Source organism: Hipposideros armiger, unplaced genomic scaffold (genome assembly GCF_001890085.2).
Source record: "Hipposideros armiger isolate ML-2016 unplaced genomic scaffold, ASM189008v1 scaffold_437, whole genome shotgun sequence".
NCBI classification, from domain to species: domain Eukaryota; kingdom Metazoa; phylum Chordata; class Mammalia; order Chiroptera; family Hipposideridae; genus Hipposideros; species Hipposideros armiger.
The window spans coordinates 520,808-546,652 of NW_017731787.1; the positions used below are offsets into that span (position 1 = coordinate 520,808).

Consider the following 25,845-nt stretch of genomic DNA (forward strand, 5'->3'; position numbering starts at 1 on the left):
GACTGGCATAGACTAGGAGCTCAGTAGCTGTTACATTTGTCATTAAAGTGGGTGTCTACCCCACACACACCGCCTGTCCCTACTAGTTAAGCCACTGTCCTCTGTGAAAGGGAGGAGATGGCTTGTTAGACCAAAGCTCTCATGTCTTTGAGAAAGGGTCCTGGAGCTTGAGCTGGACTGGACAGGGGACAGAGGTACAGTCTATCAGGCCTGGCTGACAAGAGAGGAAGCCAGCATTTGTAATAAGAAAACAGGGTCAGAAAGATACCCTGAAGCTTGGCTTGCATCCATATTTGGAGGTAGGGGGCATTAAAGAGCAGATTAGACTATTTTCACAATTACAGAAAATTTCAAACAAATACAACATTGGAAAAAAATAGTACAATGAACCTCAATGTATTATCACCCAGCTTCAACCACAATCAATTTATGGGAAATTTGAATGTAGCCCATCCACATTCTTCCCAGATAAATCCCAGACATCATATAATTTCATCTGTAAATATTTCAGCGTAGGTATATCTCTAAAAGCTCTAAGGACTCTAAGAAAAAATTAACTGGAATTCCACTGCCACACCTAAACATTGTTATTAATACTTCCTTAATATCATCCAAAACCTACTCTTCAGATTTTCAATTATCTCACGAACGTCAAGGATCTTTAAAAAGTTGGTTTCTTTGAATCAGGATTCAAATATGGTCCACACTTTGCAATTGGCTGATATGGCTTTTAAGTCACTGTTTATTCTTTTGTTGTTTCCTTGCAATTTATTTTTGTAAGAAACCAGGTTGTTTGTCCGGAGGCATTTTCCACAATCTGAATTTTGCTGATTGCATTCCTGTGAAGTTTTATCTTCACTTCTTCTTGGTATTTGGGTGGGAGTCATAAAGTTAAAACTTGCTGCCCCCGCTCCTTTCTCCTTTATGGAAAAGAAATGTCGCCAGTTCCAGACTCCTGGAGCCGAAAAAGAGGGGTGTGTGGGAGAGGGGCTTTCCGAGGGTCCCCAGCAGTGGTTTGCCAGATGTCTGCTGTTATTTGGACTGGACCCTGTCTCTGTTTTTATGAACAGGGATGTCTTTTCATAAAGCAGGGCAATTTTCTGCCAAATAGTGAGGATTATTTTTCCTCCTTCTGGAGTAATAAGGTTCAGGATTTGTCTCCCTCTTGACTTTCAAGAGCATGTTTTCTCAATTCTTTCCTGAAATTAAAGTAAAGGTCAAGGAGGCTGGTCTGAGACCCAGACGTCCCTCTTCTGCCAGCTCCTGCTGTCTGCGTTGGGCAGCTGAGTGTGCCTGCTTCCTGGGCTCCTGTCACCTGGCCAGGCCCCAGGACAAACCCCCGCTCAACTTCCCAATTGTTTTCTTCCTGGGAGAAAATCAAGGAAGGAGGGAAAGAGACAGGAAAAAGCCAAAACAGTGCCAGCCTGTGGGCTCCCTTCTGAATTTAGAGCATTTCTCAGAGCGCTCCTGCTCCACACTGTGCCCTGGGCCCCACGCCCTCCACCCTGCTTCCCACCTGCTAAGTTTCTGCACCGCGTGCACGTGAGCTACCCCAGTGGTCTGTCCCTTCCCTCGCACAATGTTGAGCAGCAAGGATTTTTCATCAAAAGGCAGTGCACGCAGAGAACGGTACCGCCACCACCTTGCTTAGCATTCCTGGAGCCATTCTCCCCCACCCCCTCCCCACACTGAGTCACTCCAGCTAACAGTTAATTAATTTGTGACACTTTGACAGTTTGCAAGGAGACATTTTTATGGCGCTATCAAAATCCACAGGGATGGGGCTGTCAGGCAGACACTTCTTGTATTCACTGTGTCCCCAGACCCTGCCTCACCCCACCGTAGACCCCAGGGGCCCCTGGCACAGCCATGAGGGAGGCCTGGGATGAGGCCATAAAGCCCTGAAGTTGTCTATCTCCGCCTCTTGATGTAATCTGCATTCCAGGGGATAATTGGCCACCTTGGGGAGAAGCAGAAACTGAGCAAGTGTCCAGGATGAGAGCATCAGAGGTGAAGAGGCCACAGTCACTCTCAACTCTGGCCTCTCCCTGCTTCTAGATAAATTCGCTTGCAGGGGCCCCTTTCCACAGCTGGATGAGGAGCCCTGTGCTGCAGGCGCTCCCTGGGACCTCCCTGCCCCACCGTGCAGCTCCTTAGGTGAGCTGTGAGTCTCAGCTGCACTCGCTGTGCTCACTGTGAAGGCTTGATGTTCACCAGTTGGTGCTGAGTGAGAAGATGCTCCCGGCCACCCGGGCCTGCTGCGACTTCACACCCACAATGGGGCACTAATCTAGAAGCTGTGAAACCCTGTCCTCCAGGCTTTCCGGGAGCCCAGAAACTATCCCCACCAGCTCTGCGCTTCTCTTTCCACAGACCTCAGGTGATCTCCCCACCGCCCCACATACCTACAGTCCCCTTCACACACAAGGCATTCTTTTTCTCCTTCAATGCCTTGTAACCCTGTGTGTCCCGGGGATGGTCCACCTGAGAACTCCCTGGATGGACTCCAACCAGCTGGGCATTTGATCCCAGCTACCACCATGACTGGGACCTGGTGGCCTAGGTAGCAATCTCAGAGGTGGCTACTGGTATCCTTTGAGAAGGATGAGGGAGAAAAAACTATAACCAAGGTAGAAAAAGACCCTGGGACCGGTTCCTTCCCCTTGAGGGAGATACTCGCTCCCATGATGAGTCTCAAGCATTTGTTGAGCACCTACCACTGCCAGGTGCTGTGCTGGGAAGTGAGAAGGCCATAATCAGAAAAGACAGGTGTGATGCTCGTGCTGAGGTAGTTCATAGTTTAGCAGGAAGAACAGACACTAAACAAATAACAAATAATGACTTAATTACACCTGTGACAAGTGCTACCAGGGAACACAGGTGCTTTGAGAGCATTTAGCAAGAGGACAGCTCTGAGCTAGAGCATCAGGAAGGCTTCCCTGGAGAAAGGGCTGACCTAAAGGTGAAGAGGAGGAGGAGGTCAGTCAGGACTCCATTCGGAGCCCTGGTGGAAGGACTGGGCCTGGTCAGGAGTTGGGACATTGGGACCTGAGGGATGGTAGCAAGGGTGCCTGGGCTGGTAGTTTGGTGGCTCTGATGACCGGAAGTTGAGTGAGCATCCATCCAAGGACAGCTTCTCTTGGCTGTGATGTGGGAGGCAAAGCCCAGACTGCCTGGCCAGGTTTAGCGCCCCTGCGAGTAGGAGGAAAGGCTTTGAGCAGGTGACCATGTTGTTTGCCTCAGGCTGAGCCACTGAGGGTTGTGCCCACCCTCCTGGCTCCAGCAGGATGAGGCCAGACAGCCGGAGGGGCATGAATGGGAGAGATTCTTCCAGGCTGTCCCACACTTTCTGAGGAAACCTGGACAATTTCTCCACCGATAATGGATCTCAGCTCTGCTGCTGAGCCGCTGCCCTGCAGAGCTCCAGGTTAGACTAGGGAGGCTTGCCATGCCTGGAGGGGGCACAAAGCGGGCATGGTGTCAGTGTGTGGCCTACCTCTCCCTCCCCTCCCCAGAGTAAGGCAGGTTTCCTGCTAGTCTAGGTCTCTTTACGTAGTCCAGACCTGACCCTACAGCAGCGCTGAGGCTCTGGGTGGAGACAGGTGGAAGCAACAGAGGGTATCAGGAGGGAGTGGGTTTCGCCCACCACACCCCTGAATACTTGGAGTCAAGGAATTTCTGGGAGCAGGACCTTGCCTGAGCCAGGGAGGAAAGGGTGTCCCTTCTTCTTAACTGGGAAAAGCAGTCAGTGTCTCTAACCTCCAGAGTCATTACCGGTGCTTGAGCCAGACCCCCAGCCTCACCACCTGCCCCCCTGCATGTCTGGGCCTGGGGTGCTGGGGTTCAGGGCAAGGAGAGGGTGTGCCCTGGAGGTCACAGCAACCACCGGCCCACCCCCACTCCTGTGTCTCCCCTATTCTGCAGCCCAGCACTCCTCTCCATTCCTCCTCTTCCGCCTCCTCGCCACAGTCCCTTTCCCACCATCCCTTCCATCCTCAGCCCCCCCCCCGGGCCTTGGAGGCTTTTCCATGGAGATAAGGTGGGACTGTGCCTGCCTACCCACCACCGGGGCCTTTCCAAGGCCAGGGGCCCAGAAGGCTCTCTCTGCCGCTGCCTGACAGAGGGCTCTGAGCCTGAGGTCCCCATTCCTCTGTCCCTTGCGGAGGCTGCCCTCCTGGGGCAGTAAGTGAGGTGTTACTCTGTGACCCTTCCCCTTTTTCTTCTGGAGTAGGAAGGAAGGGGGTGGGGGCTTCTTCCCTCCCTCTTCCACTTTCACCCTTCCTTCCTGGAGCTGCGGGGAGGGGGGGCCCACCCCCAAGTCACAGCCTGGACCTTTGGCCAGAGGAGCAGGTAGTGGCTTGAATTGTGGTGGTCTGAGGATGAGCCCCTTAGGACGCACTATAATTCCTACCCAACTCAAGTCGCTCCAGCAAGCTGTTTTTGAAATGCAAATGCCCCATTCCTTCCCCCCACCCCTGCTTTTTCATTGAAATGCTTCAAGTCTCAGAAAAGAGGGGGAAATGATGTGTTTAAGACAGCGGTGTCTCACCCGCCATTGAGCCTGATAAGGGATTGTTAAATTTTAATTAGATAATTTCATTTCTTCAAATGCCAAACTTTCAGAGGAGGCAGCGAGCACATGGGAACCATGTTTCTGGAGCTTATACTGCGACAAGGATTCCTCAGCTCCCCCTCCCGCCCCCCTGCCTCCGGGCCCTGTGCCCCGAGTTATGTTGGGGATGGAATTGAAACCAGAGAGAGAATGGAATTCTCTCCTCTGTCCTCTGGAACCAGCCGGCTTTCCTCCGGGGTCTCAGGCAGCTCTAACAGACTGGGGACCAAGGGTAACCATAGCCACCAAGTTTTTCCTGAGAAAAAACGTCAGTTTAGGGTTATCAGCCTCAAACTCTGGAGCTTTAAAAGAGGTTTTTCCTTCCAACATACTTGTGAGAAGCTGATTCTGTTTGCTGGGTGTGACTGGGAGACCAGCCCACCTCCTCGCTACACCTATTCTCCCCCACCCACCCTACTCTGTCCCCTGCCCCCAGTGCAGTGGATGGTCTGGGCACGGTGGTCTGCTTCCGGGGGGCAGCTAGTCCCCAGGTGTCTGTCTGGGCTCTATCAGCATTCCTCAGCTTAAGGGTTAGCGAATTTTCAGATTAGGGCACATAGAAAATGGTACCATTTGTAAGGTGCAAAGAGTAAATGGCAGAGGTGCTGGAAGCTGAAAACGCTGGCTGCACATTCCACTTGCCCTGATAACCCCACATCTCGGCTCATTCCAGACGTCTCCTTGAGAAGCTGCTGTGTTGGCCCTGAAGAGAATAACTATCACAGCAGGATGGAGGTGGGCTGGGTGTTAGGGAGAGCTTGATGGAGGGGTGCTGACCACCAGAGTGGATGATTCTAGCAGATCTTTCAGTAGACCTTTGCCCTTAGGAGCTGGGGCAGGGCAAGGAGTCCTGGAGATAGATGAGGGCCAGGTGATCTCTGGCCTGAGGATTTGATGGCCTGAGGCTTGCAGCCACGCACACAAATGGAGTTTCCCGTGATCCTGGATCCCTCCTATTTCCCCCACACCAGGACAACTGAGAAAGAAAAGCCTGCGAGGCCACAGAGCAGGCCCGGAACCTTGTCTGTGAGTGCCTGATCAGCAGCAGTAGCCCCGCTTTGTTGCACAGGGAAGATGAAGATGGTAGCTTGGGGGAGAGGCAGCCTCTGCTTGAGTGAGTCCTGGCATCTGCAGGTGTCTTTGTCAGCTCCAGCCTCCATAACAAAATACCATGGACTCAGTGGCTTAAACAGACATTTATGTTCTCATAGTTCTGGAGGCTGGAAGTCTGAGATCAGGGTGCCAGCATGGTCAGGGTCTGGTGAAGAGTCTTTCTGGCTGGTAGGTGGCTGCTTCTCACTGAGTGCTCACAGGCTAGGGGGAGAAGAAGACATCAAACTCTGCAGGGTCTCTTCTTACTGATCTTATCATGAGGACCCCTCCCTTCATGACCTCACCTAGACCTAACCACCTCTTAAATGTTCTACCTCCAAATACCATCACATCGAGAGGTTAGGGCTTCAAAATGTGAATTTTGGAGGGTTCATAGCAGCAGGGTTACATTGTCTATTCCTCTCCCAGGAGACAGAACTAAGTGGCTAAAACCATAAATGCTAACAAATGGCAGTGACCACACATGTATTGATATTTGTCACTAGCTAAATGCTCATTGATCGGGGACTGGGAAGCAGGAAGAAGATGGAGGTGGTGTGTGGAGGTTGGTGAGCAAGTTAATTGTATTTTTATAACCCCAAATCAAGATGCCTGCTCTGACAACAGAAAAAAATTTTTTTTAAATTATATGTGGTCTTATTTATCTGAAAAGACTTGTAATTGCTAAGAATAATTCACCTTGGGTTATATATTTAGCCAGTCTTCCTTTTTAAAAAGAAAAAGAAATTTGGACCATCCTGAAAAATCCAGGGTGCTGGCTATTGTGTGGGTCTGGCATTCCCCACCTACACAAGCCCCAGAGGGGACATTGACCTCACCTCACGTCTCTGGAGCCAGGACCAGGCCAGAATACCTGGTGCTCTCCCCTCGCCTCACAGGCAAAAGCTCTGACCTGATGGAGAAGCTTGAGAGGCAGGGCAAGGGTAGGGATCACAGGGGTCCTCCAGGGGCCTCTGGAGTAAGCCTGGCCCCTCCCTGTGCTGTCTTCTCATGGGGTGCCCCTTGGCACCCTGTGCAGCCCAGGGGCAGAAGGAAAAGAGGAAGGGATGATGTTGGAGCAAAAGCAGGGGCAACCTGGAGACCAGCAGGATTGAGAAAATGCTAGCAGAGAAATGCCAGAAGTCACTGCATTTCATTCTAAATTGCACATCTCCCTCCCCCTGGCATTTTCATGTCTCTGGAATCAGAATGCATTTTACAATCGATCCCATCTTACAGCTGTGTTGGGGTGTGATGGTGTTTTTTCTTTTCTACTGTTACATAAACAATGGTGCATTTTACACTGAATTGTAGTATCTTAGACCTAGGAAATATGGCAATTGGCATTACAGTTGCTGACTAAGCAAGGGGGCTGGGAGAGCTGGGTCTTGCAGGCCAGCTGCTACCCCCTCCCGAGAGTCGCTCACATTTACCCTATAACCATGGCTCAGGAACAGTCGTTGCCTTTCCCCCCCTTTACTCCCTCCCAAGCGGTAGATGCTGCCTCTCGGAAGCCTTCTTCCCTCAGCCAGCCCTGACTTTCCGAGGAGGAGCCAGGAGCATTTGGGCAGCATTTGGACAGCGCCAGTCACCTCACCTCTCTGAGTCTCAGGCTTGTGGTCTGATTGCTTGTTTCTTTTCGTTCTTTTGCTTGGTTTTGTTTTTAAAGTGAACAGTCCTTGGGGGTTTACCTGTGCTGGCCCCACATACATCACCTTGCTTAAGCCTCACTACAATAATTGCTATCCTCATTTTGCAGATTGGAAAATGGAGGCTCAAGAAAGCCAAATAATCTGGCCAAGACCCCAGAGCTAGTAAGGGTAGGGTTGGGATCTGAACCAAGGTTTTTTGGTCTTTAGTATCTATGAGTACTGCAATTGTGGGAGTGGATTTGCTGAGTCCTAATTCCTGCTTAGCTTGATGTTGTGTGAGAGCTAGCCAGGCAGCCCTTGCTTGTGAAAGATGTCAGCCTCAGGCAGGAAGGGTGCTGAGGACACAGGAGGGAAGGTCATTGGCTTTGGGGGTTAGAAGACAACCCTGTACCAAGATGTTAATAGGGTCTACAGGCATTTAGGCATTTTCCATGATTTCCCGTTCTTTCTATCATGTGAATATATTACATTTGTATCAGCAAAAACAGCAAGAACAATTGAGAATAAATACTAAGTTAGAAAATTAAATGCGTGAGGTCTTTCCAGCCTTGAGTGAAGGAACTCACCACTGCCCTGCAGAGTAGCCAGCCTGCAGAGGCATGACTGCTCAGCCCCAGCCCCTCCCTGACTGGCCGTGCTCATAATTGCCATCTAAATTGTACCCATAATTTTAAGTCCAGGTTTAAGTTCTCACTGGTCCAGGAAGCCTTCCGTCAGCACCCTGGCTGTGCCCATGTGCATATCCTCTCTGGTTTCTGAGCATCCACTGTAGTGTGTGCTGTAGTGTGCCACCCAGAACTCCTGTACAGCTGAGGCACTCCTTCCGCAACTACTGGGAGTGTTGACAACTGACAGTTTGCAGTTGGGTCCAACCCCTTGGCGATTGCCCACTGCTGAAGAGAGATGTCCCTTCAAAGCCACACTCTGTGCCTGGGACAGCCCACAACCTATGACATTATCAGAGGGGACAAAGGCCCAATCCTGTTGCCCTAAGTCAGGCAACGCTGCAAGGCTACCTGAGGGGAACATCACCTGAGGCCTTTGGTGTGACTGCAAAGCAGCCCAACTTCTCCTCTGACCAGCTCTGCTTCCTTCACTTCCCTGCAGGTTTGGAGCCTGGGAACATTCCACGATAAATTTCCTGCATGCTAATTTCCCCCTCAGAGTCTGCTTTTCTGGGGAGCCAACATGCAACCCCCTTGATACCTTCGGGCAGCATTACTTTTTTGTCACTTGTTAATCTAATGGCTTGTGTTAATAGCTAATTTCAAACGTGTGTGTGTGTGTGTGTTGGGGAGTGAGGGGGGGTGGTTCTTCCCAGGTGGACTCACAGAGCCTTTGATTCAGTTCAGCAAACATCTGTTGAACATTTTCTACCTGCAAATCGTAGTGTTAGGAGTCAGAAGAAGAGAACAAGATAGAATGCTCATTTGTTTGTTCCATGAAGATGAGGCATTAGCAAGACACAGTGTAACCCTTGAGATGCTTACACCCCAGTGAAAAAAATAGACACACAAATGGGGTATGTTCCAGAACAGAACCATGAAACAATGCTTTGGGAGCCCCGAGGAGGGTGGGAGAAGGCCCAGCCAGGAAGACTGTGGATGGGTCCCGGAGCACGATGATTCTGATCAAGCTTGCTGTGAGAGATGTGTAGGGACTAGGCAAACACAGAGGAAGAAGAGCAAGTTTTCCAGATGTTTTTCTGATTTGTAGAGTAGGGATAATAATTACAAGGCTCAGAGATTGTTTGGAGGATAAATGAGATAGTATATATATATAAAAAAACACACCAAACCAACTTTGGCAAGCTATCAAATCCTTTACAAGTAGATGAAGCTATTATCATAGGCAGGCTCAGATTGTGCTGCAGAAGCAGAGGTCTGGTTGGGTGCAGAGAATGGGTGGGGTGGCGGAGCCAGGGAGCCCAGAGTCAGATGCCACTAGCCCTACCCAGAGGGAGAGACTAAGACAGTGGGAGCAGGAGCAGGGAGGCACCGTCAGGATCCTGGGGGATGGAGTGCGCATCCATGCCTCCCGGCCGGCAGTGCTTGGCTGTGCTTCCCGCCTCGCAGGCTCAATAGATGCTGATTGAGTAAATGCATGGCAGCAGCAACGCCTGTTTCCTGGTCAATACACACATACAGGTCTCCCGCTGTGTGCTTCAAACTGGCAGAGGGACCACTTGGCTTTGCAGAGGGCAGCATCAGTTTAACACAGCGCTTTACCACTTTAGAATTGGAAGACTTGTTGCATTGGGTGGCTTCCATATCACCCCGCATGGAATTTGGCATTTTGCTTTTCCCAGACTCTTAAAGTGGTGGTGCTGGATATGATATCATCCATACTCCTCTGCTGAGAGCTGGCAGAGCAGATGTGTCATGTCAGTCAGAGATGCGGGTGTAGAGGTGGGCACACCCTTCTCCGGGGGTCCCCTCTGACCTGTTTTGGCTGGTGTGCCCCGCACCCTGATTTGGACGTGGAACCATGCTCATCCTGAATGGCCTAAATTGCTGTATCTCATCCATTTGGGTACCACAGCACCTGGAATTCACGGTGCTTTGTGTGGAATGCCTTGAAATATTAATGCAGTTAATTCCATTGTGTGAAATAGGAACACATTTGTTAGCAGGAAAGCCAATTACATTATATTTCATTATGTTGCATTATGTTTCAATCACCACCAAAACGCAGGTTGTCAAGCTCATCAGTGCCTCTCACGTCTTTCTCGGAGCCTCCTGCTCTCGTTGCTCAGTGAGCAGCTCTACCAGCCTCCAAGAGCCTGATGCAGAAATGCGGTTATCCTTGATTCCTTCTCTCCCTGGTTACTCCCGCCCCCACCCTGATCCAATGATCAAATTCCATGAAACTGACTTTCAGGTTAGCTACTGGTTCTGAACACTTCTCTGCAGTCTTATTCCCACTATCTTCATCCGGGCAACCACCTTCTCTTACCTGAATTATAGCCATAACCTCACTCCAATCCAAGGTCCCCTTTACACTGCAGCAGCCAGCCACCTTTCTAAAACACCAATCCAGGAGAGTCAGTCATGTGCACCCAGCCTTTCAGGGGCGCCCAAGCTTACAAGCCCTGATATGGCCCATGAATGGCCCTCCGTTGTAATTTCCCCCAGCGTCACCATCATGCCCTACACGTTTAGCCAAACAGAATTATTTGCTGTTTGGGACTGTGTTGGGTTCTCTTTAGCTGGAACGTCTCCCCCCACCCCCCACTCAGTTGCCTGGCTAACTCCCCCTCCTAGTTCATCTCAGATGATGCCTCTTTCAGAATGTCTCCTCCCCTGGGATGAGATGCCCCTTCCTCAGGGCTTAGTGCACCTGCACAGAGCTCATCATCTCCTAGTGAGGTTCCTGCAACAGCCTCCCAGCTGGTGTCCTGCCATCTTGTTTAGCCCTGCTCATCCATTGGCTGCACGGCAACCAGAGTCTTCTCTCTGAAAGGCATATCTGATTATGCCATTCTTGCTGCCATTAGGGTCAAGTCTAAACTCCTGGTTTGACTTATAAGGCCCTCTGTGACCTCACCTATTGCAAGCTCCCCAGTTTAACGGATGCCAACCCTTTATGCTTCAGCTCTACCAAATCTCTTTCTAGTCCTCCAGCAGGGCACCTGCTCACTAGCTCTGTCTTTTGCATACTAATTCCTATGTCTAGACCAAGGATTGGCAAACTGCAGCTCACGAGCCACATGCGGCTCTTGGGGTACGTTCCATCTCAAAAGTTTGCCGACCCCTGGAAGAGCCAATCCTCTCCCTCACAACAATTTAAAAATTATTTGAGAGCCATAAATATACTTTTACATAATCACCATTATGTGAATAATATCCTTTAAAAATTTTATAAATGAAACTATGCCAGTTTTATTTTCATTTTCAGTTTTACTTCAGAGCCACATGCTAGCGAGCTGCAGTTTGCTGACCCCTGGCGGCTCCTCCGTCCTCAAAAGTTTGCCAACTCCTGGTCTAGACCCCTCCCCCGGCTCCCAACTCTTTTTTCCTAGATAATTCCTACACATCCTTCAGGTGTTTGTTGACTGTCACGTCACTTCCTATTGAAAGCCTTCTTTGAATCCCTAAACTAGGTTTTGTGTCTCTCACCCTATTCCATTTCCTAGTGCCTACCACTCACAGATTTAATTGGCTATTGTTTCTTTTAGACTGAGAGCTGGAGAACCATATGTATGTTGTTCCTGCTTATGTTTCTAGGATTACATAGAACAATGCTCATTAAATATTTATAGAATCAAGAATGAATGAATGCATATTTCTGTTCCTACCATTAGAAGTTGAAAGTCCTCATTAACTCAAGTGTATGTTGCGCGGGATGTGCTTAATCCATGTTTTTTGAATAAATGAATGAATGATCCATTCTTTTCATTTATTTTATTATACTTTTTAAAAATTATACTTGCTTATTTGTTTTGCCATCTGCAAAAATGCTAGCAGAATAGTCGCTGTAAGCCCCAGTGTTTTAAGAAAATGGTTGGATGCAAAACAACGTCCTGTGGCTGGAGAAGTCTTTCAGTTAACTTCCAGGGGTTGGTTTTAGCTCGGGAGTCCTCCGTGGGAAGCAGCATGCTGTGGGAGGGCCTGCTGCTTACTCCCTGTGTCCCTTTTTCATGGCCAGAGCCTGGCCACCCAGTGGCCCCACTGCTCCAATGGATCCACTGAACGTGACCTGGTATGATGACGGTCTGGAGAGCCGGAACTGGAGCCGGCCCTTCAACGGGTCCGAAGGCAAGGCCGACAAGCCCTCCTACAACTACTACGCCATGCTGCTCACCCTGCTCATCTTCATCATCGTCTTTGGCAACGTGCTGGTGTGCATGGCTGTGTCCCGTGAGAAGGCGCTGCAGACCACCACCAACTACCTGATCGTCAGCCTCGCCGTGGCCGACCTCCTCGTAGCCACGCTCGTCATGCCCTGGGTGCTCTACCTGGAGGTAGGTCTGGGCCCCGCCTTGCCACGGCACCTTTGCCAAGAGGACACTGTGCTGGAGTCCAGGCTCCTCACTGGTTTCCGCCAACAAGCTGCCTGGTGCTTTCTCAGGTGGTCTCTTCCTCCACGCTGGGCTCAGTCTTTCTCCTTACAAAATGGGTAGCTTGTCTCTTTCACAGCCCCAACTACAGTTTTAGAGTGCTTCCTAAGTGCCGGGCCTCATGCTAAGTCCTGTATATACAGCGTTTTTCCGTAGAGTCCTCACAGCAGTCCTGAGAAACCAGAGTTATTATCACCATTTCACAGAAATTAGGTGACCTCCAGCATCACACAGCTGATGGGTCCAAACAGGCACTCTGTCTGGCCCCAGAGTCGGTTCATTAGGTCCTGCTGGAAATAGGGATAACTGATGAGGGCCTCCAAGCACGGGAGATGTTCTCGCTTTCAGGCCCAAATTCTTCATTCCTCTCTCCCCACTTCAGAAATGGGGGCTGCTGCCCTGTGCCCTCCTTCTCCCTTCCTTCTCCCTCAGTGTGCTCTCGCGCCTGTTTTCTGGGATCTCCAGTAGAGGCCTCTGTGGACTGTGCTGCAGCCTCTTCCTCAGGAAGTACCAGATGGTCACCCTTACTGGGCTCAGGACAGAACCTGGCTCCATGCCTCGGAACAGTGAACCGGCCATCTCTGTTATGGTCTAGGCAGGCACTTTGCAGACACAGACTCAGCAAATACTCGTGCTAATCCTCGCTTTACTGGAGAGGAAGAAGCAGCTTTGAGAAGCTGCCTGTCTTCACCCAGATCACACAGCACAGGGAGAAGCTGCCGATAGTCCCTAAATGGACCTACCTCCAGGCAGACGCTTTTCAGAGCTGCCAGACAGATGTGGGAGGGTCAGGAGGATGTGAGAGGGCACAAGCTGGATCCTGCCCCTTTCTCTGCCCAAGATTTGGGGGTGGAGTCTGGGTGCACGGGAAGCTGACCAGGCATTCAGGAAGGAACCAATGCTAAGGTGTCTAAGATCACTGAGCCGTTACCTTCCTGCCCCAGGCAAGAGAGAAATTTACCTGTGCCCTGGACATAAGTCCTTCTGTTAAAAGAAAACATGAACCCTTTGTAGGTTTGAGCAGAGGAGACAGCTAGGAGAAGCTGAGGTGGGGATGGCAGTGTGGTCAGAAGTGACACTTCTCTCTGTCCCCATGCCCCAAGGAGCTCCCTGCACCTCCTGTTGTCACCACCACATTGGCCCAGAGGGAACTCTGGTCCATCACTCCCTTGATTTCCATTAGTACAGCCCAAACAGGCTGGAACTTTCAAAATGACCTGACTGAATGTTAAGGAAGAGCCAAAAGGAAACAAACGATAGATACACAGTAACATAAAAACATACAGGTGCCACAGGCCAGGGGTCCAGTTCTTCCATGAGCCCCATGTTTATGAGGACCCCAAGACTCTGTCCACCCCATGCCCCTTCTTAATTCTTAGACCTGTTCACCCCCTGCTCGCTTTCAAAGGAAGGTCCTAGGCTTCAGACCATCAGAAAAAAAGTGGTGGGTGAATGGCAGAGCAAGCAACCTCTCTGTGCCTCAGTTTCCTTATCTATATAATAGAGATAATGCATAATAGTATCTATCTTGTAGCACTGTTTGCGGATCAAATAAATTAATATATGAAAAGGTCTTAGAATGGCATCGGGCACATAATAAGCAGTATGTAAAAGTCAGCCATGACAATGGTATTAAAGATGAAGATGACCATACAGAGATATCCAGGACCTCTCCACAGAGAAGGCAGAGAGGCATCCTCTTCCCAGAGTAAGGTGTGCTCTGCCCAGGGTTCTCGGTGTGGGTTCAGGGGCCCTCAGACCCACCACCCACCCAGACACTCTAGGGTGGAGCCAAATCTGTACATGGACTGTATTGGGGCTCCTTGTAATCTGTAGGTCATTCAAACAGATATTTTCAGCATACCTGTTCACCAGTATTTTAAAGAGGAAGCTCAGTGTTTTGGGAAATAGGGTGGAGAATGGCATCTCAGAGGACAGTTTTCAAACTTTCCTGTCGTCTCCCACCAAAGCAAGAGCTGGACAGGGAGCCTTATAGGACATTGTCTTAGCTATTTATTATCCCTAGAGAATGTCCCAAGTGGAGTCTTACCCTATCACAACATCCCTCCAAAGCATCCTTGCAACCACATACTGTATCCTCTCTAAGAGACACCCTTGTTTTCTAGAATTTTCCATCCTGTTCCATTTCCCGCAATGTTAAATGCCTCCAATAGCCTGATATGTCAACACCTGTCTAGCATGGGACTGGAGGTGTATTATTTATTCTGATCAGTATATGGAAAACACACTGGTTTTGAAGTGGGAAGACTGGGTTCAATTCCTGACCCTACCGCTTTCCATCTGGAGAAACTCCTAAGACAAGAGAGCCAGGGGCCAACTGTGGCCATGTGCCTCACAACACTCTGAGGGGAGGGTTTAACTGTGCACATTTTCCAGATGAGCAGATGAGACTGAGACGTGAAAAGACTTAGATCAGAGTTATTTATTCACTCACAACATGTGTTGAGCACTTCTATGTCCTACCCAATCACTGGGGCTGGGGTCTAAGGCACCGGCCTGCCATCGAGGAGACTGATAGGTACATTACAGTGCATGCAGCTGGATGGAGATGACAATGGAGCAGTCGCCAGGGGAGATGTGGAAGGCACGTGACTTGGCATGTGGGGACAAGGAAGTCTTGCAGGAAGAAGTGAGTGATGCTTTCAAAAGAATTAGCCAGGGGAGGGAACAAGGCACTTGCACTCCAGGCGGAGAAAAAAGTGTGCAAAGATACTGAACAGGGAGGGGGTAGCTGTCTGGAGGTTTTGAGGAGCGGCAGTCATGTCATTAGCCTCAGAGGTTTGCTGTCACATTCCGTAGATATGAGTGTGAAGTGTTTGGAAGAGTGCCTAACGGTTAGTAGGTGCTTAATATGTGCTAGTTATTGTTAGGATTTAGCCAAGGCCCAGCTTGAGGCCCATCCTGTAGCCCTCAGCTTCATGTGAGCAAGAATATCAATGAATGACGTCCAAAAGTGCAGAGGAAACCTGGGGTCCGGTCCTTCCTCTGCAACTAAATCTCTAGGTGATCTTGGGCAAGTCTGTTTTCCTCCCTGACCCCAAGTTTGTCCACCCTTGCAACTATAATCCCTCCTTTCACTCTTTCTGTTTATTTAGTACCTTTTACATAATTATCTCCTCTTTTGACAAGCCTGACAGTCCTTCCCTAGACAGTTTAGATGAGAGCATTGATACTCTGCCCAGGAGCTTGCTTCAGACTCCAGCCCTGCCTCCCCCTAGCTGGGTGAACTCTCTGAGCTTCAGTGCCCTCCTGCATGACTGGGCATGAGCAAGCCCTCTTGCATGAGCTTTAAGAACAATGAATGAGATAACATACTTGCCCACAGTAGGTGTTCTAGAAACAGTGGCTACCAACACATTCTCTTGATTGCTTGAGTCAGCTGCCCCTGGCTGTGTTCTAGCAGCTGCTCCAGGGAATTGGGAGGAAACACCGCCCTTCTCACTTCATCAAGACTGGGGGAGGGGGGGGGCAGGGATTGATAGCTCCCTAAAGGCAGGGACTTGTCCGTCCTGTTCACCACTGTCCCCAGAGTTTAGGACAGAGCTTGGCATATACTAAGTGTCTATAGGAAAGAAGAAAAGCAGGGAAGATGGGGAAGAGGGTCCTGGTATCTCAGACCTAGATGCCCAGGGACATGAAAGCATCTCTGTAATACTAACCTAGACGGGGCTTTAAGTGGGGCGGGGTAAAGTGGACTAGGTGGGCCTGGGGACCTCCCAGTGGTGCCAAAAGGTAGACTGTTTATGCCAGCGAAACCGTTCCATCCCCCCCTCCCCGGCTCCCCCACAGGACATCCAGCTCCCTGCCTGGTCAGCACTGCACTGCAGCACAGGGAGCCCTGTGCTGCAACATGGGAGGGGCCCTGGTACAAGCCCCATGTAAGCCCCAGAAAGGGCAGCGCCACAGGAGAAGCTTCCTGTCTTCCAGGAGAAGCCACTCTTTCCTCCACAATCCACAATGGTAACTGCAGTGTCCATCTCTGAGCTTAAATGCCAACTTTGGGTTTTATGCCTGAAAGCAGAAAAAAGGGCAGTGCTGAGAATGTACAACGTTATAATTAGGCCTGCTGCCATGCTGTGACTGGCAGCGCGGGGACTGCTCGGCCCCATCACCAGGAGGGGGCTTTCCTGTTCCTCTTTTCTCCTATTGGTGGAGGCCCAAGGTGCAGTTCCCTGAGCTGACCCTGTGCTCAGGGTGGGGGCTGCTCCAATCGTCCGAAGTTGCCAGGCCAGCCTACTGTGTGAGTGTGCGTGCCTGTGTGTAAATGGGAAGTGTGAGGGTGTGGATGTGCACGGGGGGTATGGGAGTGTGTGCGTGTGCGTGTAAGGGGGTATGAGTGTGTGTAGTAGGGGAGGGGTGCGAAATGCCCCTGCCAGGAGCTGGACTCCCCTTGGCCTGTCACACCAGGGCTGTATCATCACAGCCCCTCCCCAGCCCAAGCTGGCATTCCTAAAGCTCTGACCCAGACTTTCCTTCTTTCATTCTCTTTGTAACAAGGAGCAGAAACGTCTTCCCTGTTTCATAGGCTCGTTGTCTTCACCATTGTTCTTAACAGAGACTTATTGGGCCCCGACCCTGTGCCATACACCATGCTGGGCACTGAAGAAGCTGTCTGTCTCCCCCAGAAACCTAGGTCAGAGCAGGACCAGATGCTGAGCAGAAAGGCCTTGGACAAGTCACTGCACTTATCTGAGGCTCAGTTTCCTCATTGGTAAAATGGGGGTCTCAAAGTGATCACGGAGATGTCTTACAGTTGAAGGCTCAAAGCTGAGGCACTCAGTATGAGCTGGTCATCTTTCTTCTAGCACAGTTCTTGGCACAAAGTGGCCTTATGTGTCTAGGAGGAGAGGGGGCCAGGGGCAAGGCTTCAGACACCCATGGGCATGACTCCCCATTGCTGCGCCTCTTCTCCCCCAGACCCCAGGCAGAGACGCACAGACCCCTACAGCTGCCTGCTGAGCCTGTGGCCTGACCCACCCCGGGGGAGCTGAGCTATGAGGCCTAAGCTAATCTCCCCCTCTGCTGTCCACCTATTGTGTTGCTTTGTCCTCAGGTTGTGGGTGAGTGGAAATTCAGCAGGATTCACTGTGACATCTTTGTCACTCTGGACGTCATGATGTGCACAGCAAGCATCCTGAACCTGTGTGCCATCAGCATCGACAGGTGAGCCCAGCCAAGGTGGGAGAGATGACCCAGGCCATTCACCTTTCAGGCTGTTCCACCTTTCCTTCAGGGTCAGGCTCTGTCTATGATGCTGTGTGGCTGGCTGAATGCCTGTGAGTCCACGTGCTTGTGTGTGCATGTGTGCATGTGTGTGTATGTGTACACACGTGCACACGTGTGGGTACATGTGTGTCTGGCTGAGAGAGTACCATCTCATTGAAGGTGATGCTACCAAGAATACACAGATGGTGGCGAGTATAGAGGAGAAAGCACTTGACTCTGACTGAAGCCCTAGCTCTATCACTTTCTGCTTATGTGACCTTGGGCAAGTTGTGGAAGTTCTCAGAACCCTAGTTTCATTGTCTAGAAACCAAGGATGATGACAGCTGCTCATGTGGGGCTATAGTTTCTGGTTATACATTTTAGGTCCAGCACAGGGCACATGGCCAAGAGGGCCCAGGCCGTGATCACCTTGCTAATCTATATTCTTGGAGCCTTTTGCTAATTTGTACACTCAGGCCACATGGGCTCCCAGAGGCCCTGGCCCTACTCTCGCAGGATCCTTGGAAGACAAAATGAGCTAATGTTTGAGAAGTGCTGGTAGAGGAATATGAGGGTCATACACAATTACGATTGTTATTGTTTTCGGCTGAATGGGGCTTAACCCTTGCTCTGAGGGGCCTGACTACCAATCAATCAGCAAACACTTCCGCCTTCTGTGGGCTCAGCCCAGGGATAGTAGGTACAGTTTCAAAGGTGCAAAGACTCAGGCCATGACCCCTCACCCAAGCCTAAAATCCAAGTAGGGAGACTGAAGTCGTAGATACAGTCATGACTAAATGGTAGCCAGTCAATCATTAACTAGTTAATTGGGAGCACCAGTTGGCCTCGCTGTGTGAGTGAGTCAGGACAGGAGCAAGGGTTGACTTAGCGCAGACAAGCAGGCTTCATGGAGGTGGACCCACTGTCCATCCCCAAGGGGGGGGTGTCTCTGGTGTGTGCATGCTGTGGAGTGAGGGGTCCCCCTGCCCCGCACCCTTGCAGGTACACGGCTGTGGCCATGCCCATGCTCTACAACACACGCTACAGCTCTAAGCGCCGAGTCACTGTCATGATCGCCATCGTCTGGGTCCTGTCCTTCACTATCTCCTGCCCACTGCTCTTCGGACTCAATAACCCAGGTGAGCCCTGCCTCCATCTGCGGTGGCTTCCGCTGGCCCCTGTGCAAGTACCCAGAGGGAACTGAGCCCCTGGCGCAGACATGGTGGAGGTGCAAGGCGGGGCCTAGTCATCAGCCTGCACTGAGACCAGGCTGGGTTTCCTGGGCCAAGCCCGGTTCTTTTCTGTACCAGAGAGGAGCAATGGCCTGGGGCACAATGGAGTTGGGGGAGGAGTCGGGATAATGATTCGGGAGGATGTCTGGGCATTTCCAACTTTGCATTTAGATTGAAGCAGGACAGACAGCCTCACAAACTGCATGGGAGTGCATGTGTGTGTGCACATGGGGAGATGATCCTGGGCCTTGGTCATTCCTGACAGTGGTATTCGTGTAATGAGGCTGTGGCCCCAGGACGGGCCCAGCCCAGGGCTGGCCTCAGTCACCTGGAGCAGAAAAGGTAGAAAGAAGAAGCAGGAGGCACTGAGGCCTGTACTGTGCCAGGCAGTCTGAGCATCTCAGATAGAGGAGGCACCATGCCCACCTGCTGGTGTGGCGTGAAACTTACTCCTCTCAGGGAGGTGAGAACAGTGCAGGAGCACCTTAAGAGACCATTGTAGGACTAAAGGACACAATAAAGCCGTGGAGGTGTGTGGTACAAAATCTAACTCTTGTGGGAATACCAAGAAGTGGGAATAGGCCTAAATATGTTCGCCTTAGTCTGGAAAGGCCCTGAGATAGAGGACAGACATCAGCTAGACCTGGAAAGGAGCTTGGAAACACAACGCAGGTGAGTTCAGCAAACAGGACCCAACTATCTTGATCCTAAAATTAAAGGGTGGCAGACCTCCCGCCAACATACAGAAAAGGCTAAAATAATGGCTTACCCTCTTAAAATAATTTTTTGGGGGTATATTTTTCCAAACACCCTGGCTCCACTTGTATGCGCATAGATGACAGAATTAATGAAGTAATGGGAGAATATTAATGGAAAAACTTGGAAACCATCGATCACAGCTTAGCTTTTTGCTCATGGTTGTGTTTTCAGTACTCTGATTTACGCTGCACACTTATTTGCATCTAACATTTCCAGGCAGCCTTAGACATCTAGTATAGTCTCGGTAATCTTGCTCCTTGTTCCATGAAGGAGATAAGGCCTCTCGTGGTGCTGTGGCCCCTGGGCCTGCTGACCTGCCCGCCTGGGGCTCTCCCTCCTGCAGAACAGAGCGAGTGCATCATTGCCAATCCCGCCTTCGTGGTCTACTCCTCCGTAGTCTCCTTCTATGCGCCCTTCATTGTCACACTGCTCGTCTATATCAAGATCTACATGGTCCTCCGGAGGCGCCGAAAGCGGGTCAACACCAAGCGCAGCAGCCGGGCTTTCAGGGCCAACCTGAAGGCCCCACTCAAGGTCCCGAGATCCCCCTCCCCTCCAATGTCCCCACCTAACTAACCATCACCCAGGGGACTGGTCGTCTGCTCATTGGGGGCCTAGGATACCGCAGCAGGAGGGGGTCCAGGCTGCAGGTGCTCCGAGGAGCTGGGCAGGCCAGATTCCAAAGGCGTGGACCTCAGCGGAGCAACTTGAACCTCCAGGAGTGGGAGGTGTCAAGGGTGGCGGCGGAGACCTGGGAGGAGAGGACTTGGCTTGGAGATCTTTGTCTGAATGCAGCAGCCCTTGGCACCCTCCTGGGCTCCTTTCCCTCTCCTCCCTTCATTTTTCTTTCCTCACTCTGGCCCCTGTCTCCCTTCCCTGCCCACTAATGCCTTCATCCCATGTCCTCTACCATCCACACTCTCCACCCTCCCCTCTGTGCACACCTCCTCCCCGCCCCCCTGCTCTTTCCTACTTCCCTACTCTGCCCCTCTTTCATCCGCTCTCTTATGTCTTATGAATTCTCCCCTCTGCTTAGTTCCCTCTGAGAAAGACAGTATGTAGGCATGGAAAGAACAAGAGCTTTGGGGTTAGACACAACAGATTCAAATCCTGGCACCACCACTTTTTTGCTGAGTGACCTTGGGCAACTTGCTTAACTTCTCTGAGCCTCAGTTTCCTCATCTGTTAAATGGGAATCATAATGCCAACCTCACAGGGTGGTCGTCAGGATTCACTGTGACAGGGATGTGAGCGTGCCTATCATGGTGCCAGACCCTTAGCAGGTGCTCCATAAAAGTCAGGGCCCATTTGTCCCTCATCCTGCCCACCTGTTCTCATCACAGTGCTGATGTTCTCCCTTGCCTCGATTGCCTCCTCAGGCCCCTACCCTCCTGTCCTCTGCCCTCTCTGAGACTCTATGTCCAGTCTGACTACCCCACATTGGGTTACTGTCCTCACTCTCCTCCCCATCGTGACCCGTGTGCTGGCTCACTCCACAGGGCAGCTGCACTCACCCCGAGGACATGAAACTCTGCACCGTTATCATGAAGTCTAATGGCAGTTTCCCAGTGAACAGGCGGAGAGTGGTAAGTGTACAGGCCAAGATACAGAGCCAGGTCTCTCTGCACCTAGGCAAACCCACCTGCCATGGTCCTCAGAGACCTCACCGGCCGGTTAAAGGGAGACGCACCTCCCGGGATCCCTCACTTTGCCTCTGCTGAGGCCAGGCTCACCATGCACACCTCACAACAGGCGAGGAGCAAGACAGCTTGATTCTGCAAGGCACAGAGAGGTACCCCTAGCACAAGAAAATGGTTGGGATAAAGGACTTGGCCATAGTAACGTGATATAAACAAGAATGGCTACTGTCATTAACTGAACACCTACCATGTTCGTATTATCTCATCAAATCCTCACAGCAACCCTGGAGGTAAGCCTTATTGACCTTATTGATCTTCATCTTACAGAAGAGGAAACGGAGGCTCAGAGAGGTTAGGTAACTCACCCAAGGCTAAACAGTTAGTAAGAGGCATATTTAAGCCTAGACTTATGGAACTTTGAAATCCATGTCTCTGCTGTGCTTTCCACTTGCATGTGCTGCCTTGCTACAGGCAGGTTCTGGGGGAGGGCGGAACAGAGCAGCCAGGGTGTGTGTATGTATGTGGGGTGGGGGGGGCTGGTGGCGAAGTGCAGCCTCTACGCAGAGCCGAGAGGCGCAGAATCACAGCAGACCCCAGGCTCTGCTCAGTGGTAGTAGCACCAGGGTCCAGGCAGCAGGCATCCTATCACCCAGGGTGGCCCGAGGAACCCACCAAGGGTCGTACATGACATCCAAGTCAAGTGTCCTCAGGAGGCACGGCCCCCACCGTTCACCTGCACAGCAAGGCCAGGACTCAAAAGAGCCGTTTATGAGATAGGTGCCAAAACAGGGACTCGGGATTGGGACTGAGGTAGCATCGCAGTCATACCACCTGGGCATATAGAGAGGCTGCACTGAGGCCTGGGACAAGAGAGCCTAAGGGAGAACATGGGAGGGCCCTGAGTAGAAGGCCGTCCAGGTCAGCCTCGCAGGGAGGGTGCGGGGGCCCAGGGGCTAGCCCTTTTCTCCTGGATCAGTCTACCAGGAGAAATGGAGCCCACGTGGGCGTGCTGGTACAGATGCTTCGGGTCAGCTGGGCAGGAAGAACAGGGGTGCCCTCCATGTATTTAGAACATGAACTCCTGGCAGCAGGCACTGAGCATCAATCAGGCCCTGAATGTCAATTAGCAATTTATCCCCAGCAGCCAGCTTGGCGCCGGGCACTAAGCTGGCACTCAGTAAGTGTTGCCCAGTTAATAAAAGAGAAGTGCTTGGGTAGCAAGCCCCCACAAAATGGTGGTGGGGTTACTGAGGCTGCATAACGATTGCTCTGGGAAGGGGGCCTGGGATGGTCCCGCAGGCAGGGACTGCTGTGGGTTTTTGGTCCTGTACCCAGACAGTCCCTGCTTCCCAGAGATCATCCTGCAGGGTGACCTGTGGTGTTTGCAGGAGTCTACAGAGGAAGACAGGGGAGGTCCGGGGGCCAGGTGAGGCCAGGTGAGGCTGGGTGGCCGATGCCTGAGAACTTGCCTGGCTTCACCTAGAACTCTCTGCCTCATGTAGGAGGCTGCCCGCCGAGCTCAGGAGCTAGAGATGGAGATGCTCTCCAGCACCAGCCCACCTGAGAGGACCCGGTACAGCCCCATCCCGCCCAGCCACCACCAGCTGACCCTCCCCGACCCATCCCACCACGGCCTCCACAGCACTCCTGACAGCCCCGCCAAACCAGAGAAGAATGGGCATTCCAAAGACCACCCGAAGATTGCCAAGATCTTTGAGATCCAGTCCATGCCCAACGGCAAAACTCGGACCTCACTCAAGACCCTGAGCCGCAGGAAGCTGTCTCAGCAGAAGGAGAAGAAAGCCACCCAGATGCTCGCCATCGTTCTCGGTGAGTCTGCCCTTGCCTCGCTGCTGGCCACAGCCCAGCTCTGCGCAGCCCTGGCTGAGGGAAGGGCCCTTTACAGAGGTTCCGTTACCTGTCGCCCCCTTCTGAAGCATGGCTGGGGGGTCACGGAACTGGCACTTTCTCAGGCATAGGCCAAGGCCACGGATGCACCTGTCAGGTAGAGCCTTTAATTCTGCTCAGTTGACAGATGGAGAAACTGAGGTTTGAGTGGTCCTATAACTTGAGCGAGGATGACCCAGGATTTAACCTCAGGCAGTTTGACTCCAGAGTCTCAACTTGACCAATCTACCATAATGACCCTCGAGAGCCTCATGACCCTAGACAAGGGACATTCTCTCTCTAGTCCCTTCAGCAGAGTAGGCTACTTCTCAGGGTTGTTGTGGGTCATCAAGTGGTAGCCGGTGGTAAAAGCGTTTTAGAAACTGCTAAACAGTGCACACTGGTGTTATCATTATGGTCTTTGTTAATATTGCTATTGTTGAGGAATTGGGAAATTCAGTTCACTTACGTTCAACCAAGACCTGTTGGAGCAGAGCTGCGAATAAAAGGGGGGCTGTAAAGAGGGGCCTGACCAAAATGAGGGCATGACCTTGTCAGCAAGGCAAGGCTTTCAAATAAAAGTTCTCCTAGGAAACGAGATAATAAAGGTAAAAAATCGAGGGCTGGACTGTGGGTGATTGGGAACGGGAGGGACTGATGTGAGCCTGTCTGCCATGTGGCACCCAGGGTAGTGTGTGATACCTCCCATGCCTACCATCCCCTTTGGCCTCCTGACAGTCCTGTGATGTGAGTGGCGCAGGTGTGATAAGAGCACGCGGTCACAGCAGGATAAGAGACCAGCTCTTGATCATGCAGCCAGGAGCGACAGGGCAGGGTTCAAGCCAAGTCCTCTGCTCTAGGCATGGGCTCTCTCTCTGCTCTGTGGTCCTGCCCTTTCCAGGAACCTCTCCACCCCCAGGGACTCCCAGTGTGTCTGTTGGGCACTCCATGCACACGATGCCTTCACACCAAGGGTTCTCCCTAGCAGGTGGTCCTGAGTTAGGCAGAGTGGGTGAGACAGACATCCGTCTCTATGACAGCACAAGTCCCAAGGTTTGGGCCAGGGTCTGCGGCACACCATCCATGTGCCCACTGAGCGTGAGCCACCCCGGCTCAGCCTCGCCCTGGCCCTGCGGCCAGCCTGACTGTCCCCCTCTCCCCCAGGCGTGTTCATCATCTGCTGGCTGCCTTTCTTCATCACACACATCCTGAACATTCACTGTGACTGCAACATCCCACCCGTCTTGTACAGCGCCTTCACGTGGCTGGGCTATGTCAACAGCGCCGTGAACCCCATCATCTACACGACCTTCAACATCGAGTTCCGCAAAGCCTTCATGAAGATCCTCCATTGCTGACCCTGCTGCCCACCCTCACAGCACCCTGCTGCCCACCTCCTGCCCGGGCCAGCCCGGCCTCAGCGCCTGGGAGCCGTGGGCAGGAGGACGCTGGGGCGCGGACGGGGCTTGGCCTTCTCTTCCCCCGGAAGGCCCTGCAGTGTTAGCTTGGCACCATGCCCTTTCCTGCCGCACACCCTCACTCTGCCAGGGTAGTGTAGAGAGCCAGGCATGGTGCCAGCCAGGGGCAGCTCAGAGTTCCCCTCCCAGCTGCAGCGCCCCTTTCCTTGGCACCAAAGACGCAGCCTCCTTCTCTGACCTTTTTCTGGGGCTCTGGGGTGGCTAAGGCCAGAGTCTGGGCTCAGAGTCTGTGCCCTCCGTTGGGCTCAGCCTGGCCTCCATGGGTTTTGCTGGATCGGGCAGTGTGGGGGATGGAGTTTACAGCCCACATGGTCCACACCAGGAAAGCCAGATCTCTTGCCAAGGGCCCAGGTAACTTCAGTCTGGGGAGATCCATGTAAATACCAGACCACACGATGAACCCCAGAGAAGCCCAAGCCAAAAATCTCTACTCCCTCTCCCACCCGACAGGGGCCTCTGTTTCCCAGAGCAGTGGGTCCTACCCCGCCTCGCTAGCTCCACACCCCCTGAGGAGAGGAACCCCACCCCTAAGCCTCCTGATGGACTCAGGTGCACCCCTTCTCTTAGCAAATGTTAGGCCAGCCTGGGGGCAGCTGGGGAAGGTGGCTTATGACTATGTCTGGGGCCTGGGTTGGGGTATCTGAGGTTCTTTGGGGGACTGCCTCCTGCCACACTCTGCCACAAAACCACTTTCCTTTTCTCTTCCTTTCGCCTCTTCTCTTTCCCCTTCCCCTTCCTTTTCCACTGCCTCCGCCTTAGAGGAGCCTGTAGTTAAGAGGCAGCTGAATACCATTTGGCCGGCCTGGCCCTGCCCTGAGGGAGTAGGGGAAGCTGCAGCTTGGGGAGCCCCCCGGGTCCCAGACTCTGTAACATCACTACACATGCTCCAAACTAATAAAACTTTGACAAGAGTCACTTCCAAGGCCCCTCGGGTACAAGGGCGCAGTGCCACCTTCGTCCTCCACATCAAGTATAGGAAAGCCCTGTGTCTGTGCTGGGGATAGAGTTGGAGAGGCCTCCTGAAGACCCTCCTCAAAAGGGTGACCCTGACCCCGGCCATCAGGGTGGCAGGACTTTGGGGGAAAGGAGAAAAGCTGCTCCAGGAGGACCAAGGAGAAGCTGTGTGTGCCTGTGTGCCTCTGCCCCGTCCCCACCCTCTGTCCTGTCCTCCAGCGCCGCCAGGAGCGTTCTCAGTCCTGCGATTGGGT

The 25,845-nt window shown here is 52.0% G+C and overlaps 1 protein-coding gene across 5 annotated transcripts in view; it reads left to right on the plus strand.

Annotated features, from left to right (window-relative positions):
- The window catches only part of DRD2 (dopamine receptor D2), a 69,085-nt gene extending 43,542 nt beyond the window's left edge, over positions 1-25,543 (plus strand). For 3 of the 5 annotated variants that reach the window (XM_019665220.1, XM_019665221.1, XM_019665222.1), the window contains exons 2-8: positions 12,004-12,319; positions 17,490-17,599; positions 18,644-18,780; positions 19,976-20,166; positions 21,132-21,218; positions 22,775-23,102; positions 24,324-25,543. In XM_019665220.1, coding sequence (XP_019520765.1) covers positions 12,035-12,319; positions 17,490-17,599; positions 18,644-18,780; positions 19,976-20,166; positions 21,132-21,218; positions 22,775-23,102; positions 24,324-24,517 — 1,332 coding nt within the window. In that variant the 5' untranslated portion in view covers positions 12,004-12,034 and the 3' untranslated portion in view covers positions 24,518-25,543. Of the gene's footprint in view, positions 1-8,444; positions 8,464-12,003; positions 12,320-17,489; positions 17,600-18,643; positions 18,781-19,975; positions 20,167-21,131; positions 21,219-22,774; positions 23,103-24,323 lie in introns of those variants that run through there. The other 2 variants (XM_019665224.1, XM_019665225.1) reach the window with 2 other exon arrangements.
- Positions 25,544-25,845: the final 302 nt, after the last annotated feature.